The sequence below is a fragment of the Ostrea edulis genome, chromosome 2 (genome assembly GCF_947568905.1).
Source record: "Ostrea edulis chromosome 2, xbOstEdul1.1, whole genome shotgun sequence".
Taxonomy (NCBI): domain Eukaryota; kingdom Metazoa; phylum Mollusca; class Bivalvia; order Ostreida; family Ostreidae; genus Ostrea; species Ostrea edulis.
Genome location: NC_079165.1, coordinates 4,716,675 through 4,731,713, shown reverse-complemented (window position 1 = coordinate 4,731,713; position 15,039 = coordinate 4,716,675). Strand labels below are relative to the sequence as shown.

Genomic DNA, 15,039 nt, shown 5'->3' with positions numbered 1-15,039 from the left:
AAATTTTGCTTACCCACGAACACTGGCCCCCACGAATTAAAGTGATTCCACATTACCCCCTGAAATATCAAGGTATTTGTCAGTAGCCCACCTCGACGGAACAACCAATAATACACAGAAATATGTGTTCTAATTTTGCACTTTATCAGCCTCTCCAAGGAGGAAAATGAAACATCTGAACACCAAAGCTTTCTATTGCACATATTCTATTTCTGGAAGTCATAACGTCATTTCTATACAATGTTTGTACCATTAAATGACATTCGAATTCGGCAATGATGAATGATTAATTTTGAATATTTCAGTTCTTAAAAGAATAGGGTCTTAAAACTTGGACGAATTCATGTTTTAACCTAATACTCCTTTCTGTAAAAAAAAAAAAAAAGCGTGAGACCTACAAGAACGTGATATGGCCTCGGAATCTGGTTCTAGCATTTCAAAATAAAACCGAGTTTTGTGTTCCATTGTGCGTTTGAACATGTCGCTGTTAGCTGTACGAATCGGAAGCCATGGTTGACACCTTTGGATTGACTGATTGATTGTATATTGTTTAACGTCCCTCTCGTGAATCTTACACTCATATGGAGACATCACATTTGCCTGTGAAGGGCTGCAAAATTTAGGCCTATGCTTGGCGCTTACGGCCTTTCAGCATGGAGAGATCTTTATCATGCCACACTTGCTGTGACACGGGTTCTCGGTTTAGTGGTCTCATCCGAATGACCGCCCCATTTAGTCGCCTCTTACGACAAGGAAGGGGTACTGAAGACCTACTGGAAACTGTATGATTGTTGACCATGGTGGCATTGTGTTAACTGTTAAAAATGACGAAGGAATAACAATCTGCAAAACCTATTTAATACAAAAAATAAATATTTGAAAAATCATACATTAATAATATTTGAAATGATATGGATGATAATTAAATCCTTACATGTACATATGACTCTGCTTAAGGAATGAGCGAATCTTACAAGGGTAATACAATGCTTGAAGTTGCTGTAAATAAGATATACATGTATATGCTATGCACAAAGTATATATGTATTAGAAATAGAAAATAATCAATATTGGATTATGCTCAACAACTGTAGAAGTAAATATTTTACAATCGTGTGTCCGTAGCCACGTTATCGTAGGCGCCTCTACCCTCGGGAGATTCCACGTTTGCCGCTATGGTCTTCTCTGGGACCTCCGTCATCACTCGTCCGTTATCGTGCTCCTCATGTCTCATGTTAAACATGTTGTGTTTCTGTTTCTCTTCTTCATCTTCCCTGAACCTGAATTTCCACACACCGCAACCACCAAGGAATGGCACGAGAAACACTAACGTTGCCACTACCGCAACGATAACATTGCTCTCGTACTCATCCAGAAACTTCACATGCTTCGGACCATGGATGTTGATTCCACGGATTAGCGTTATGAAATTTAACGATCCGGACACCATGAGTTTACATTTATATATTCCACTGTTGGAGGCGTTGACCTTGTGAATGGTAAGTGTCATGCGTAGGTACCTATCTAAGTCTTCCAGAAGGAAATTTTCGTCGGTGCGCAATATCTCCATACCTGTTGGTTTGAACCACTGAACAGAGCCGGCATAGGTCATGTTCAGATCTAACTTGGGTTCCGTGCATTTGAGGGAAGCAGGTGCGTTTTCCTCCACAACACTTGCCCAGTGGTAATCTTCGGCGTAGGTTGCCTTAACCGACGCAAAGGAAACGACAGACACTAGGCAAACCAAGAACTTCATGTTCACACTACGTTGACCTGAAAGTAAAACGTATTTAGTTTGAATTGTAACTTGTATGCTGATAGCATTTCAATCTAAAGGGAAAATGTAACATATGCTGACAGTATTCCGAAGAGAAAATGTAGGTACGCTGACAATATTTCTAAGAGAAAACTGTAATCTCTATGTTGACAGTGTTCCTAAGAGAAAATGTAACTTGTATGTTGACAGTGTTCCGAAGGGAAACAACCTGTGAATTTTTGTCTGAATTAATAAAATCTGAAAAGATACTTCATTTTTTTGAATGGGTATCCATTCTTTACAGTTTGTTCAGACCGAAATTGATTTCAGAGAAAGCGGTCGCGGTAACTCAGTGCTGGAGCGTTTGCCTCGTGATACAGAGGGCGTGAGTTGGAGCCCCCACTCGTGCCATCGCCGCATCAAACCTAAGACGCAAATATAGGTAGTGATTGCTCCTTCGCCAAACGCTCGACATCCGAATCACGACGCGGGCGCTCTACCTCTAGTGTACCTGTCTTAGAACCAGGTTAGAATACAGCATTTGGCCATAATATCTCGTTTAACATCCCTATACCCCTTGCATTTTTCACAGAGCTTATTTAGACCGAATATCGGTCGGAAAGATGAACATGAATATACCAATCTATTGTTATATAATATTTTCATAATCGTTAATTAGCCGTTATGTAATCCTGGTGAATTATAAGTAATATCCTTAGGAAATGTTTATACTCCATGTATTCAATCCCGTTCATTTTGCCAAAATAATGATTTTGGAACTTTATTTTCTTCAGAAAATGACATTACTGCTCATAAGATTTCGAAAATAAACATTTCATCACCATTAATTTTCTAAGAAATTACAATGTCTCTTTGATGGGCCCCATTACCGTTCCCCCCCCCCCTTTTTTTTTTTACATTTCAAACTTAATCGCTTTCTTTTTGTATATTGACTTCTCTTTCGTTTTCATTAAACCTCAAATCCTATTGTAATAAGTTGAAAAATTAATTTAAGTAAGCGATCCCCGTGGTAGTTGCAACATTGGTAAGGACATTCACAATGGATGCTAGTAGTTATCCGGCAATTAAAACCAGCACTCTGTAACGATTTAGTTCAAATCACTGATTTTTATCAAAATTTAACTATTCCAATTTAATATGTATAACGTTGTGACTGTTGAACCGCGCGAAGCATGGAATGGTCATTGGCGTGTCTCAAGTGATAATCATATTTACATGTAGTAAGTATGGTACCGGTAAATCAGAAATAGACATATTCTCTTATTATTTATAAAATTCCTCAGGTGCTAAACGCCCAGTAACATCCAAATATTAGCCTAAAATTTCTTTTTTCGTGATGGCTTTCAGGGGTCCACTGAGGTTTGAGGGGATGCTAAAGCATGTGATGGTACAATCTGAGATTTCTTGTAAGATGTTACAGTATATTTACATACGGATGATCAAACTGTATTTGTTATCTTGCAACACGACTTCCGGAATTTGATCCGCCTATTCACGGGAAATATAAATGACCCAGTCGACACGATGTACACAGTGCAAGCATCATATTAACAGCAAGGTATGCGAAAACTCGTCTGCTTATCAAAAAAGTTTCTGCTGCTTTCCAACATATTTTATCTACGGTTTTTAAAGACGTAGCGCCGTTTTATACCGGCTATTTTCACATGTAGAAACTCATGAACTCGTTCATCTATTAGTCCTATTGCTGGTTTTCTGTATAATGATTTGCTAATTACTGTTAATTAGACAAATTAGGAAATTGAGTGTTTGAATTACTTATTGCATGTCGGTGTTATGTATTTTATTTTATTTTATTTATTTATTTTTTTTTTTTATGGTAATCAAATTCACTGTTAAAGCAACTAATGAATCGAGTACTCGGAACTCCTTGTGTGGCTTCGTGCAAATGAAAACGGAGACAGATGAGGATACCGATAGTTGAACAAAATGGTGGCGCCCATACAGCTCACAGAATTTTCACCGAATATCTCTATTCTTTTGCCAATATTTTGTCTTTTTTCCTTTGACAGACGCGTTACCTTTAGAGCCTTCGTTCCGTCCGAGCTTTGCTAGGTATAATATATTGATTTATAAATGCTACTTATACGGAACAAGAGGTTCATTCTTCCCATCTAACGTGTATACGTTTGTACTTGATAAAATTCGGTCTACTTGTCATTAAATAACAATTTGGGGATGAGCTCTACTGTTCAGTGAATGATGGGGCACCTGACTACGGCCAGATAATCAGGAAATCAAGGTTGAAGGGGGTACTCTACATCTTCACCATGGTTGCCTTCCTTTTATAACATGAATGAAAATATATGTTTATTCATTTTCAAATAACATTGACTAGCCCAGTGGTTTAACGTGTCGAATGCTGATCAGTATATGCCATTATAGGCTGGTTCAAGTCCAGCAGGCGTTTCAATTTGCTTTTGGATGACTTTCTACTAAAACTGCATTTTTGATTAAATAAAATAAATTTGAAAGTTTTCAATTTGAAAATATTGTTATACATATCCTCAACTTTTCACCCATATCAAATGTTTCTGGTGTATGATTTCTCTTTAAACCCCGGTCTGTTACAAAGTTTAATTCCCGGTGTGTTCGGTTGTATTGCCTTTTCCGTGGCAATAAAATATATAAAAGACAAAAAATACGACATTTTCCATAAAATGAATATTCTACATGTATAATTGTTATAAGTAATATGTAATTACCAACTATAAATTCAGAATTACAAATTAATTCATATCATAATGATCTTTTATTATTATCATTATTTTCTATGCCCCCGTGATCTAAGATTTGGTGGCATATAGTTTTTGGTCGGTCTGCAAACTTTTTAACTTTGGTTATAATTTTTGAATGGATGGTGATAGCGCTTTCATATTTCAAATGTGTATTCGTTATGATAATATTTGTGACTTCATGACCTTGGCCTTGGAGTTTGACCATAAGTGGGCATCATTGTTTCATAAACTCACCTGGTTTATTGTTATATTTTCGTCTTTGTAAACTGAGACTTTATTCATGTTAAGCTATTAATTTCTAGACACGTGTTATCATTATTTTTATTTCTTATTTGTTTTTTGCCGTAGCCATTTAATTTAAATAATCAGTATTAGAAATACTGGCCACTCTTGCGTTTCTGCTCGACCCTACAATTCCTCATATAAAAGCCACGGAAATGAAAAATCAAATAGTCATAGAAGAAAGTTTTCCTGTCTTTTTTCGTCCGTGGGTAAATGGCGGATATCACCGTTTTTGGATCAATATCTGGTCTGGATTCTCGAAATAAACTGAAGTCGAAACTTGGACGTAAGTCTGAGATTTTACTCAAATTTTGACTCCGCAAATAAAAAATAAAACCCAAAAAACCATGGGAAGTATTTCTATTGGGTTAAAGCCCGGGTAAATCGTCATGGTTTTATAGGAAAATTCCCGAAATGCAGTCATACTACCTTGCAAGACAATATTTCGTCTTGCTTTCTTGTCTAGTTCGTATTATAAACAAATCTCAAAAGTATCGTCACCTTCCAAAGAAGCCATAACTTGTATGTATAAGCATGTAGACATTTAGTTCCAACTTAATGGTCGCCAGAATAGGATGTATTATCTTTAATGGCGACGAGCACTAATATGCAGTCAGCGATTCCAAATGAGGTTTTAATGCCGTCACTCGATATTTTGAAAGGGTGTAATTTAATTTTATACCGCCAACGAAAAAAAATTCTCATCGTTAAAATTCAACACAATCGTATAAGTGATATAGAGGGGAAAGATGTAAAACGCATCCTTTGTACTCACGGCTATTGGCAACTTCGCTAGCCAAGGGTTTACGATCCGCTCCGCTTCTCTACAATAGTTTGTAGAGAAGCGGAACGGATCGTAAACCCTTGGCTAGCGAAGTTGGGCTATTGGTAGCATCTTTAACTGTTTGATAGTAGTTTCTTAAAATCAAATTAAAAAATACCAAATAGTTCAGGTCTCCGGTAACCAAAGTAACTATCACTTTAACATATGTTATGTCGAGATTTGATATTCTGATGATGACAATACATGTTTGAGGTCAGAAACATACATGCACAGCTTTCAAGAGTTTCTCAAAGCAGAGCATCCCTCGCAATACATGCAAGTGCCGTAGTGATCTTGACCTTCTGACCCCAAAATCAATAGGATTCTTCCTCTCCTGATAACAAAGCTACATATGAAGTATCAAATTAATATAGTGTCTACAAGACCATATTCACACGCGCACGCATACTCTACTACTACAATACCATAAGATCATTACATTCACTTGCGCACGCATACTCTTCTACTACAATGCTACATGATCATTACATTCACATGCGCACGCATACTCTCCTACTACAATACCACATGATCATTACATTCACATGCGCACGCATACTCTACTACTACAATACCATAAGATCATTACATTCACATGCACACGCATACTCTACTACTACAATACCACATGATCATTACATTCACATGCGCACGCATAATCTCCTACTACAATACCACATGATCATTACATTCACATGCGCACGCATACTCTACTACTACAATATCACATGATCATTACATTCACATGCGCACGCATACTCTACTACTCACGAACGGTCCCCATTACTTTATCCCCTCTCGTAATGAATTATAAGGAAATAATAAGGTTCCGCCTAACCCCCAGAATCAGACGGCCATCCCCCTAAATCAATCAAGGGTGTCTCCTGCTATGTCCCAGTCCAGTTTTCAACCCTTTATAACATGTCAATGCCACATCATAAATGAAAAAAAAAATGTCTGCATTTCATAAACACAAACATAACAGTCAAGTGGATCCACCACAATACAGAAATTCTCATTCATTGGATTTATATCTTTAAAGCAATGTTTCCCTGTCCAACTAATAGAACAAGAACGATAATGCTTGGAACGCCAGTAATGGCGGGATTGTGGGGCGAGTTCGGTTCATACCTGAATACGAACTCGGGTTACCCGAGTTGAAGTTTTAACTCTTTTATGATGTAGCAATATGTCGATCGTGTAAAGATACAGCGCATGTGCTAGTTTTCAAACAATGGATGTGATTGGTTGGAGTATTATACATGGCAGTAAGAAAGAACATTGGAATATTTACCCTACTAACTCGGGTATGAACCAAAGTCGCCCGTGCATTTTAACTAAAAATGAAAGTAAAAATAGCTATTTTAATTTACATTATCGTGTAAGACATGCTGTTGTGTGTTGACATATGATGAAATTTCAAGTACTAGTTTGGTCGTAAAGTATGTAAGTAAATTGTTTTTTATCTTGGGTATGATATGATTTTCATTGATCAGAAATTACAGCAATGGAGTTGAGATAGGCGGTTGTTGGTTTTGTGTTCGTGAAACGAAGACATCAAATTTTCTACTGACATGCTGCAGAGCTTTCGGGTGGAAACAGCGCTAACAGAGACATTGTTTGCCTCTGCTTGTGTTCTGGCACAATAGTGGATTGTTCTACATACCGAGCTTAAGGAGGTACTCTACATCGTCACAGTGGCTGACTTCCTTTAAAACCATGAATGAAAATATAAATATCAGCAATATTTGTCCGTTCATTTCAAAGTTCATTACCTAGGTGAGTAGCTCAGTAGGTTAGCACAGCGACTGTTGAACTGTAAACTGGGGGTTCGCGTCCAACAAGGCTTTAAAAAGATTTTCGGATTACTTTCTACTAAAACTGCATTTTTTTTTTATTATTAAATTAAGTAAATTAAAAAAGTGTTCAATTTTAAAATATCGTTGAACACATCCTCTGATTTTCATTCATATCAAATTTCTCTAGTGTAGCATTCAATTCAATCCATTAGTCGTAGCTACATGTAGTTGGAATTCAAATGTTTAATTCTACCACACATCTTATAAGTTTATTTATACACATATGATGTACCCCTTTTTATGAGACTACTACTGTAACAGGGGAAAATGAACTATCACTCGCCAGAATGTACCATGTCCACACCATAGATGCCAAATGAACATGTGAAGATAACGAACAATGATCAATCTCACAAATCCTGTTAAGAATATGGAGAAAATGGACCCTGGATCACATGAACTTGCCTCTGCAAGGTATCGAATAAGAATAGGGCGAACATGGACCCAGGATCACATGAACTTGCCTCTGCTAGATATCGAACCTTGAGAGCTCTTTCATGACAGTTCAGCGCTGCACCAATCAAGCTAAAGGACAAAGCGGACTCTACCTTCAAAATCAGGCATTGTCAGCAATTCCACACAAATTTTCAGCTGGTAATATGATCTCCTCTGCGATATTACCGTACCTTGTCAGAGCAGTAAACACTTATTGTGTTAGATTGATGTTTGTTGTCAATGAGAAAACCGTGCTTATACATGAACGTGATTTAAACATGCATAGGTATCAATCTACTCCATGCACTGTATGTATACCGTATTATACAACCTTGTACACACAATCTAGTCCAACGACATATATCCATCAAATACGGCGATGTTTTTAATCTTTCATCTCAAATTTCAACTTCAAACTGGTATGATTGATGGGTATTTGGGGGGGGGGGGGGGGGGGGGGGTGTTTAACGTACTGCGTAATTTATAAATAAATGTGTATGAAAGTCAGCAACACGATGAGATAAAAAAGAGACGTTGAAAATAGGAATTTCTTTTACTTACCAAACACTAGGACGATACGTGCTTCTCCTCTAAATCCAGAGTTCAATCACAATTTTTAGATTCGTTTTAAAGTACACAATGGAAGGTGTCATTCCCTGGCCCGGTTTACGGCTATTTAAATGGCAGTGGTTGAACAGGATGGGGGTAAATACGAGGTATGATTCAGTTTTATCCCTTCACAAGACTAGTTCGCGACGATCAAATAAATGACAAACGTATTCAAAAATTTACCTGTGCGGCAGACTTCACAGAGACGTGTTTTGCATAAATAGATGTCCTTGGCAGAAATTGTATGTGTAAGCACACCTTTTTTGATTACAGACAACTTTGTATCAATGTTCCATTGTCTAATTCAAAGGGTCAGATAGCATGGGCCTACATATATGATACACGTGTTTTTCTGGTCATTCTGAACACCCCCTGGGATGTTTTTTTTTTATTATTTTCATTTTAAATGAAACTTCGTCATTGGTGAATCCGTGTCCTAAATTTATCACGTTGGATTTGCTCTGTTGATAAAATTAGACGGGATGGATAAGTTGTAATATTAAACAATATCACATGTTGATTATCGATTTCGTTTATACGTCGTATATACATGTACGTAAATGAATTTCAGTTTATTGTATCGATGATGAAATAGACGTATATTGGGTGATCATTTCATTATTTTCTATAAAGATTTAGATTGGTTGTTTGTTTGTCCAGTCCAGAATTTTTCGCGAATATTAAGATGTCATCAGCTGTAGGTGAAGTACCACAAATTTAGACCTATGCTTACCGCTCAGGACCGTAGCTGCAGAACTATAGCTCTCTGGAAAAATATTTTGACAGAACAGAGAGCTACAGATCAACGGCAATTAGATTTTGGAACGCAGTTCGCAGTTCACTATTCGCAATTCAATAGCGAACTGCATTCTAGAACGCAGTTCACAATTCAAATTTCTATATGCATAAAACAGCACCACACTGGAATTAAAAGGATGGGGTTCCAGTTACCAACCCCAAACACTGTGAAAAATGCTGATGGTAATCTCTCTAGTTACGGAGATCCGCTTTTTTGTTTTATATATATAACGCATTACACTTAGTGAATAAACATCGGGTTCGGAATCATCGAAGACCCATACCCCGGGGACTGAAATTTTTATGGTAGGGTGTTAGTGGTCCTCTCCAACCACTGTGAAGAAATGGTGATGTTACTCTCTCTAGTTACGGAGATCCGCCGATCCAATTTTTATGCATAACGCATTACAATTAGTGAATAAACATCGGGTTTGGAATTATCGAAAACCCCTACCCCGGGGACTGAAATTTTCGTACTAGGGTATAAGTGGTCCTCTCCCACCACTGTGAAGAAATGGTGATGTTACTCTCTCTAGTTACGGAGATCCGCCCCTCCAATGTTTATGCATAACGCATTACAATTAGTGAATAAACATCGGGTTCGGAATTATCGAAGACCCCTACCCCGGGGACTGAAATTTTTGTGGTAGGGTATCAGTGGTCCTCTACCACCACTGTGAAGAAATGGTGATGTTACTCTCTTTAGTTACGGAGATCCGTCCCTCCAAGTTTTATGCATAACGCATTACACCTAGTGAATAAATATCCGGTTCGGAATTGTCGAAGACCCCTACCCCAGGGACTGAGATTTTCGTGGTAGGGTATTAATGGTCCTCTCCCACCACTGTGAAGAAATAGTGATGTTACTCTCTTTAGTTACGGAGATCCGCCCCTCCAATTTTTATGCATAACGCATTACAATTAGTGAATAAACATCGGGTTCGGAATCATCGAAGACCCCTACCCAGGGAACTCAAATTTTTGTGGTAGGGTATTAGTGGTCTTCTCCCACCACTGTGAAGAAATGGTGATGTTACTCTCTTTAGTTACGGAGATCCGCCACTCGAATTTTTATGCATAACGCATTACAATTAGTGAATAAACATCGGGTTCGGAATCATCGAAGACCCCTACCCAGGGAACTCAAATTTTTATGGTAGGGTGTTAGTGGTCCTCTCTCACCACTGTGAAGAAATGGTGATGTTACTCTCTCTAGTTGCGGAGATCCGCCCCTCCAATTTTTATGCATAACGCATTACAATTAGTGAATAAACATCGGGTTCGGAATCATCGAAGATCCCCTACCCCAGGGACTAAAATTTAAGTATGGTGTTTTATTTTTCAACTATTAGATATATTGAACAGCGTAAAAACAAATATACAATTCTAGAAAACCATGATGTCTTATAGTAGTACTATGGACATTGTAACATCAATTCTTTGTTATATTGCATTTCTGTTTCCATTTGACTCCGTATTAAGGTTGATCGATCCTCTTGTGATGTCATAGGTTTTTGCAAAATCTTTATCTATTTAAATTTTGCACATGACTGAAATATATCTTTCAGAGGAACTTTATTCACTGAAGAAAATAAAAAATTTGGTAAACTTTTGATACTGAAAAAGTTTTAAATTTCCATAGATAATCAATTATCTATAATTTTAAAAATGTTGTCAAGGGCAATAACTCCTATGCTGGAATTTCCTCTACTGCATGTCTATGACACAATGCTTTCCCTAGTATCCACAATTAATTTTTATTAGAGGGCGTGAGAGCGGAGCTCTCCCTATAGGTAACACGTATATACATGTTTAAAAGGAAAATATATGAAAATAATGAAAAAGTAAACCATACCTATGGAACTTGAAAAGTTTGGTAGCAATGGCGTCGATTCGAATATTAGCACGTGGACATGTATTCCTCCATTTTGAATCTCGTCTACCCTGGTTCAAACGCTATGTTTGTAAATTTGCTAAATAACGACGCTGAATACGACGTCACAATGTACTGTTCACATCAATTGCGTTATATTTCCAGCGTTCAATATATAGGCGGATCAAATGTCCAAAATTAGGATGCTTTGATGAAGCTCTGTTCTCGTGCTAACTTCGGGTTGATTTTTGTCTTGTTTAGGATATAGATACTAATGCCAATACTTTTTGCTTCGCCCTCAAGCACGGTCACGCCGTAAGACATATTATATCTATGAATTATCAGATTTTTTAAACTGTTGACATTTAAAATTTGTCATTTCAACAAGTTTTTATTAATTTTCATCATTCTGTTCAACGAAAATGTGTAATTTTTTTATGTTGATATATACTTCTGTTTTTGTATGTCTGACATCTTTAAAAGGGTGGCAACATACACATTTTCTTTGGTTATTGATTAGATTAAACTATATTGAGTGGAAATTAATACAGTTTTTCCACTTTTAACTATTAATATTGATAAGTCACATGAGGATCGACCCACCTTAAGCTGTACCCCTTACTCTATAAGGAATGAGAGTACCAAACCCCCGTATGCGTAACCCGGACGTAGTTTACCCCAAGATTGAGCGGAGGTATAAATGTCTAGGTGTTGCGTGATTGGCTAATATCAAGAGTGAAATTATTTGGAATTGAAAGAAATATTATAGAGGTTCAAATTAATTGTCAGGATGAAAAATTATCGCACAAAATCGAGAAATGACTGAGGAAATTACCATGGTAGGGGTGTGCTTAAAATGAAGTGTGTAATTTACTGCAGATTGCTATGTGTTGTAAAAAAGTACAAATATGGCACGGGACCCTATATATTTTTTGTCATTTTTTATCAACACTTGGAATGAACTTTGAAATGTTTGCGGTCATTTGTTTAAAATCGATATAGTTAATTAGTGAGAGGGCCAAAGGTTAACTTTGAGGTCTATGGGAAATGAATTGGTACTCTTTTCCCATAAGTGTTGATGAGACCAAAAAAAACCCAGCACTTTCTGAGAAGGAAGACAAGAAACACATGCATGTATGGATCGAAATTCTTGTACATGTACATGGGATATGGGTAAGATTAAGAAGGTGTATTTTACTCTATTTCAGTTCATACCTCGAAATGAGCAGTGCGATAAATTTGTTCGTACGGACATCAAAAGTGAAAGGAAGTGGGGATTAATTGGGGTTTTGGTAAAACGCGGAACAGAAAATGGAATGGAATGGAAACGGAAATATTGTTTTGTAAAATCATTGAACATTTTATGGTTATATCTTGACTAGTTACGGGGATATAATGAACATGATACATTATGATAATTTATAACACTTGAAACCCAATGATGCACAAAATTTGAAGTCGATGCTGAACAATTTATTGACCAAGATTTACCATTCAAAACATTTTCATTAAAATGACTGTCAAGGAACCATTGCTATCATAACTTTAAATAAAAAGAAAAACAGCGTTAACTTTCTTAGTTGCAAAATTGTTTACAGATTTAACAAAAAACTACAAATCATATATATTGTAACACAGCAAAAATTTTCACCCCAATATATAGTAATTATCAATATCCATGCAGTCAATAGAAAAAAACCCATATGATACACTGTATATCATATCAGCCCGAGTGGCCCCATATCAGCCCGTAGGTCAAAGGCCCGAGGGTTGATATGGGGCTCGAGAGTTTATACATGCATGCCATATGAAATGGATTTTGGCACATAGTATTATATTTATCATATACTGTACTTTTTCATGCTTACAGATAAGATAAGTTTTATTCCAATTTTGGGCCCAGAGGGCATAACAGCAAGATAATTTATAAAGAAGGAAATTTCAAAAAAGAAAGAAAGTTTACAACATTACATGTAGCTACAGGTTACATGGACTGCAAGCTATATGTGGATGTAGCATGTTGGGGAAACGAGTACATACATATATGAATTGCTAAACATGTGTCTACACAAGTAAATGGACAATATCAGTATTATACCAACATATGAATAATAAACTATAATGATTTTTGCTGTTTTAAAGCATCACTTCTTTTTCTGAAAGTTTGAACTAATATTCACTCAATTTGACAATTACTGGTTTGTCTTCATTAATAATCAACCAAGTAAATTTGTCCTTATTTGTTAAATAGATAAAAAAAATTGTTGAGCTTGTATATACCATTAAAAAACATATTTCTCTCTTCAACATGGAATGGACAATCAGTGAGGAAATGAAATTCATCTTCTACACAATTAAGGTTACATAATTAACATATTCTTTTGTTTCTTTCTAAAGAAATCTTCTGGCCAGAATTGGTTTTTATAAATTCATATCTTCCTCTTTCAATTCGAAGGTTATGTGCACTAATTCGAAATCTACATAGTTTTTTTTTAATTCTAGTGATTCTAAAAATATATAACTTTCCATAGTAAAGTTTTTTTTATACGAAAAATATGTTGTCAGTTTTCCTGATTTCTGACCCTCTTCTTTTTTGACCAGTAAAGTAAAAATTGTTTCCGTACCTGATTCTTCGTTTGTTTTTTGAAAAATGAGAATTTGAGGTTTTTACAATTGGGTACCAAAATGCCCCCCCCCCCCCCCCCCCCCCCCCCCCGAAAATAACTAACTGCTTATGTTTTGCAGATGTACGATACAGTATATGGTTAAAAACAATAACCCATTTATCATATACCGTACATTATCATGCTTAGATATTGACTTGATCCAGCGTAGGGCTGATCAGTTCAAATCAGTCTTGACGTTCGATGGGAACAAACTTTTCTGTTGCCACATATTACACTCAATAATTTTAATTTAGTATACTTTCATGTAAAATACTCGAATCTGATTGGTCGAGAATCATTTGAAAAAACATATTGTTACCCTGTGAGAACAGAAAGCACGCCCTCTACGGTGATAGTATCTAGCAACGGGTAACAGTACTTGACAAGGGGTGATATTATAAAAATTATCACATGCGTCAAATTTATGCGCGTACTGTTCGCCGTAGATTGTTAGACGACGTCGTTTGAGCGCAAATACCCGCATCGATATTCGAAATATCGCATGACAGTGATTGATCAAATGTCAACAGACGTAAGTCTTTCTGCTTTGTTGTTTTTATAACATTCAGTATAATAAAACAAATATTGCATGCAGTTGATGGTAACATTGAAAATTTTCACCCCTCGAGAAACCATTATCAACCGCGGCTACGCCTCGGTTGACAATGGTTTTCTCAGGGTGAAAACGCACCCCTGGTTATAAATCAGTGCGTACTATAAAAAGAGGGAAAATGAATAACTGTATAGAGATTCCGAACTGATTAAATTTTTTCAGTAGAAATACTAGTATGCGTTTCTTGAGAATTGTTTATACATACCTTGGTTTAATTTTTTGCAGTCACTCCTTATCTCCCTCCCCGAAGTCATGCATTGATTTTTTATTGGCTATTATAATTTTTTTTAATCTACTTTCTTATTTAAAAAACGAGAAACATCTGTTGAGGCAAGAGGTGCAACATGTGATGTGATGGAATGGTGCAAGGGCGGGTCCAGAGGGTCCGGGACCCCCCCCCCCCCCCCCCCCCTCTGTTAACCAAAAACATTAAGTTGTTCAATTTTAACAAGATTTTGCGTCGAAAGGATATGAAAGGTGGATACTTACATGTAATAAAATCATTTAAATTTATCAACACCAGTACATCATTTAATTCCAAGATGAAT

At 36.6% G+C, this 15,039-nt stretch overlaps 1 protein-coding gene across 2 annotated transcripts; it reads right to left on the bottom strand.

Moving 5' to 3' along the window:
• Positions 1-841: 841 nt before the first annotated feature.
• LOC125681067 (uncharacterized) lies at positions 842-9,014 on the bottom strand. 2 transcript variants are annotated; one of them, XM_048920978.2, is made up of 2 exons: positions 8,494-9,014; positions 842-1,773 (listed from the first exon to the last, which is right to left on the bottom strand). In XM_048920978.2, the coding sequence occupies exon 2, from the start codon at positions 1,754-1,756 to the stop codon at positions 1,106-1,108; it is 651 nt and encodes a 216-aa protein (XP_048776935.2). In that variant the 5' UTR covers positions 1,757-1,773; positions 8,494-9,014; the 3' UTR covers positions 842-1,105. The 2 variants fall into 2 exon arrangements, with proteins under 2 accessions (XP_048776935.2, XP_048776934.2); XM_048920977.2 differs by having other exon boundaries at positions 8,725-8,944.
• Between the last annotated feature and the right edge of the window lie 6,025 nt (positions 9,015-15,039).

Excerpts from the sequence above, each read along its gene's own strand:
- LOC125681067 (XM_048920978.2), bottom strand. The coding sequence starts at position 1,756 with ATGAAGTTCTTGGTTTGCCTAGTGTCTGTCGTTTCCTTTGCGTCGGTT.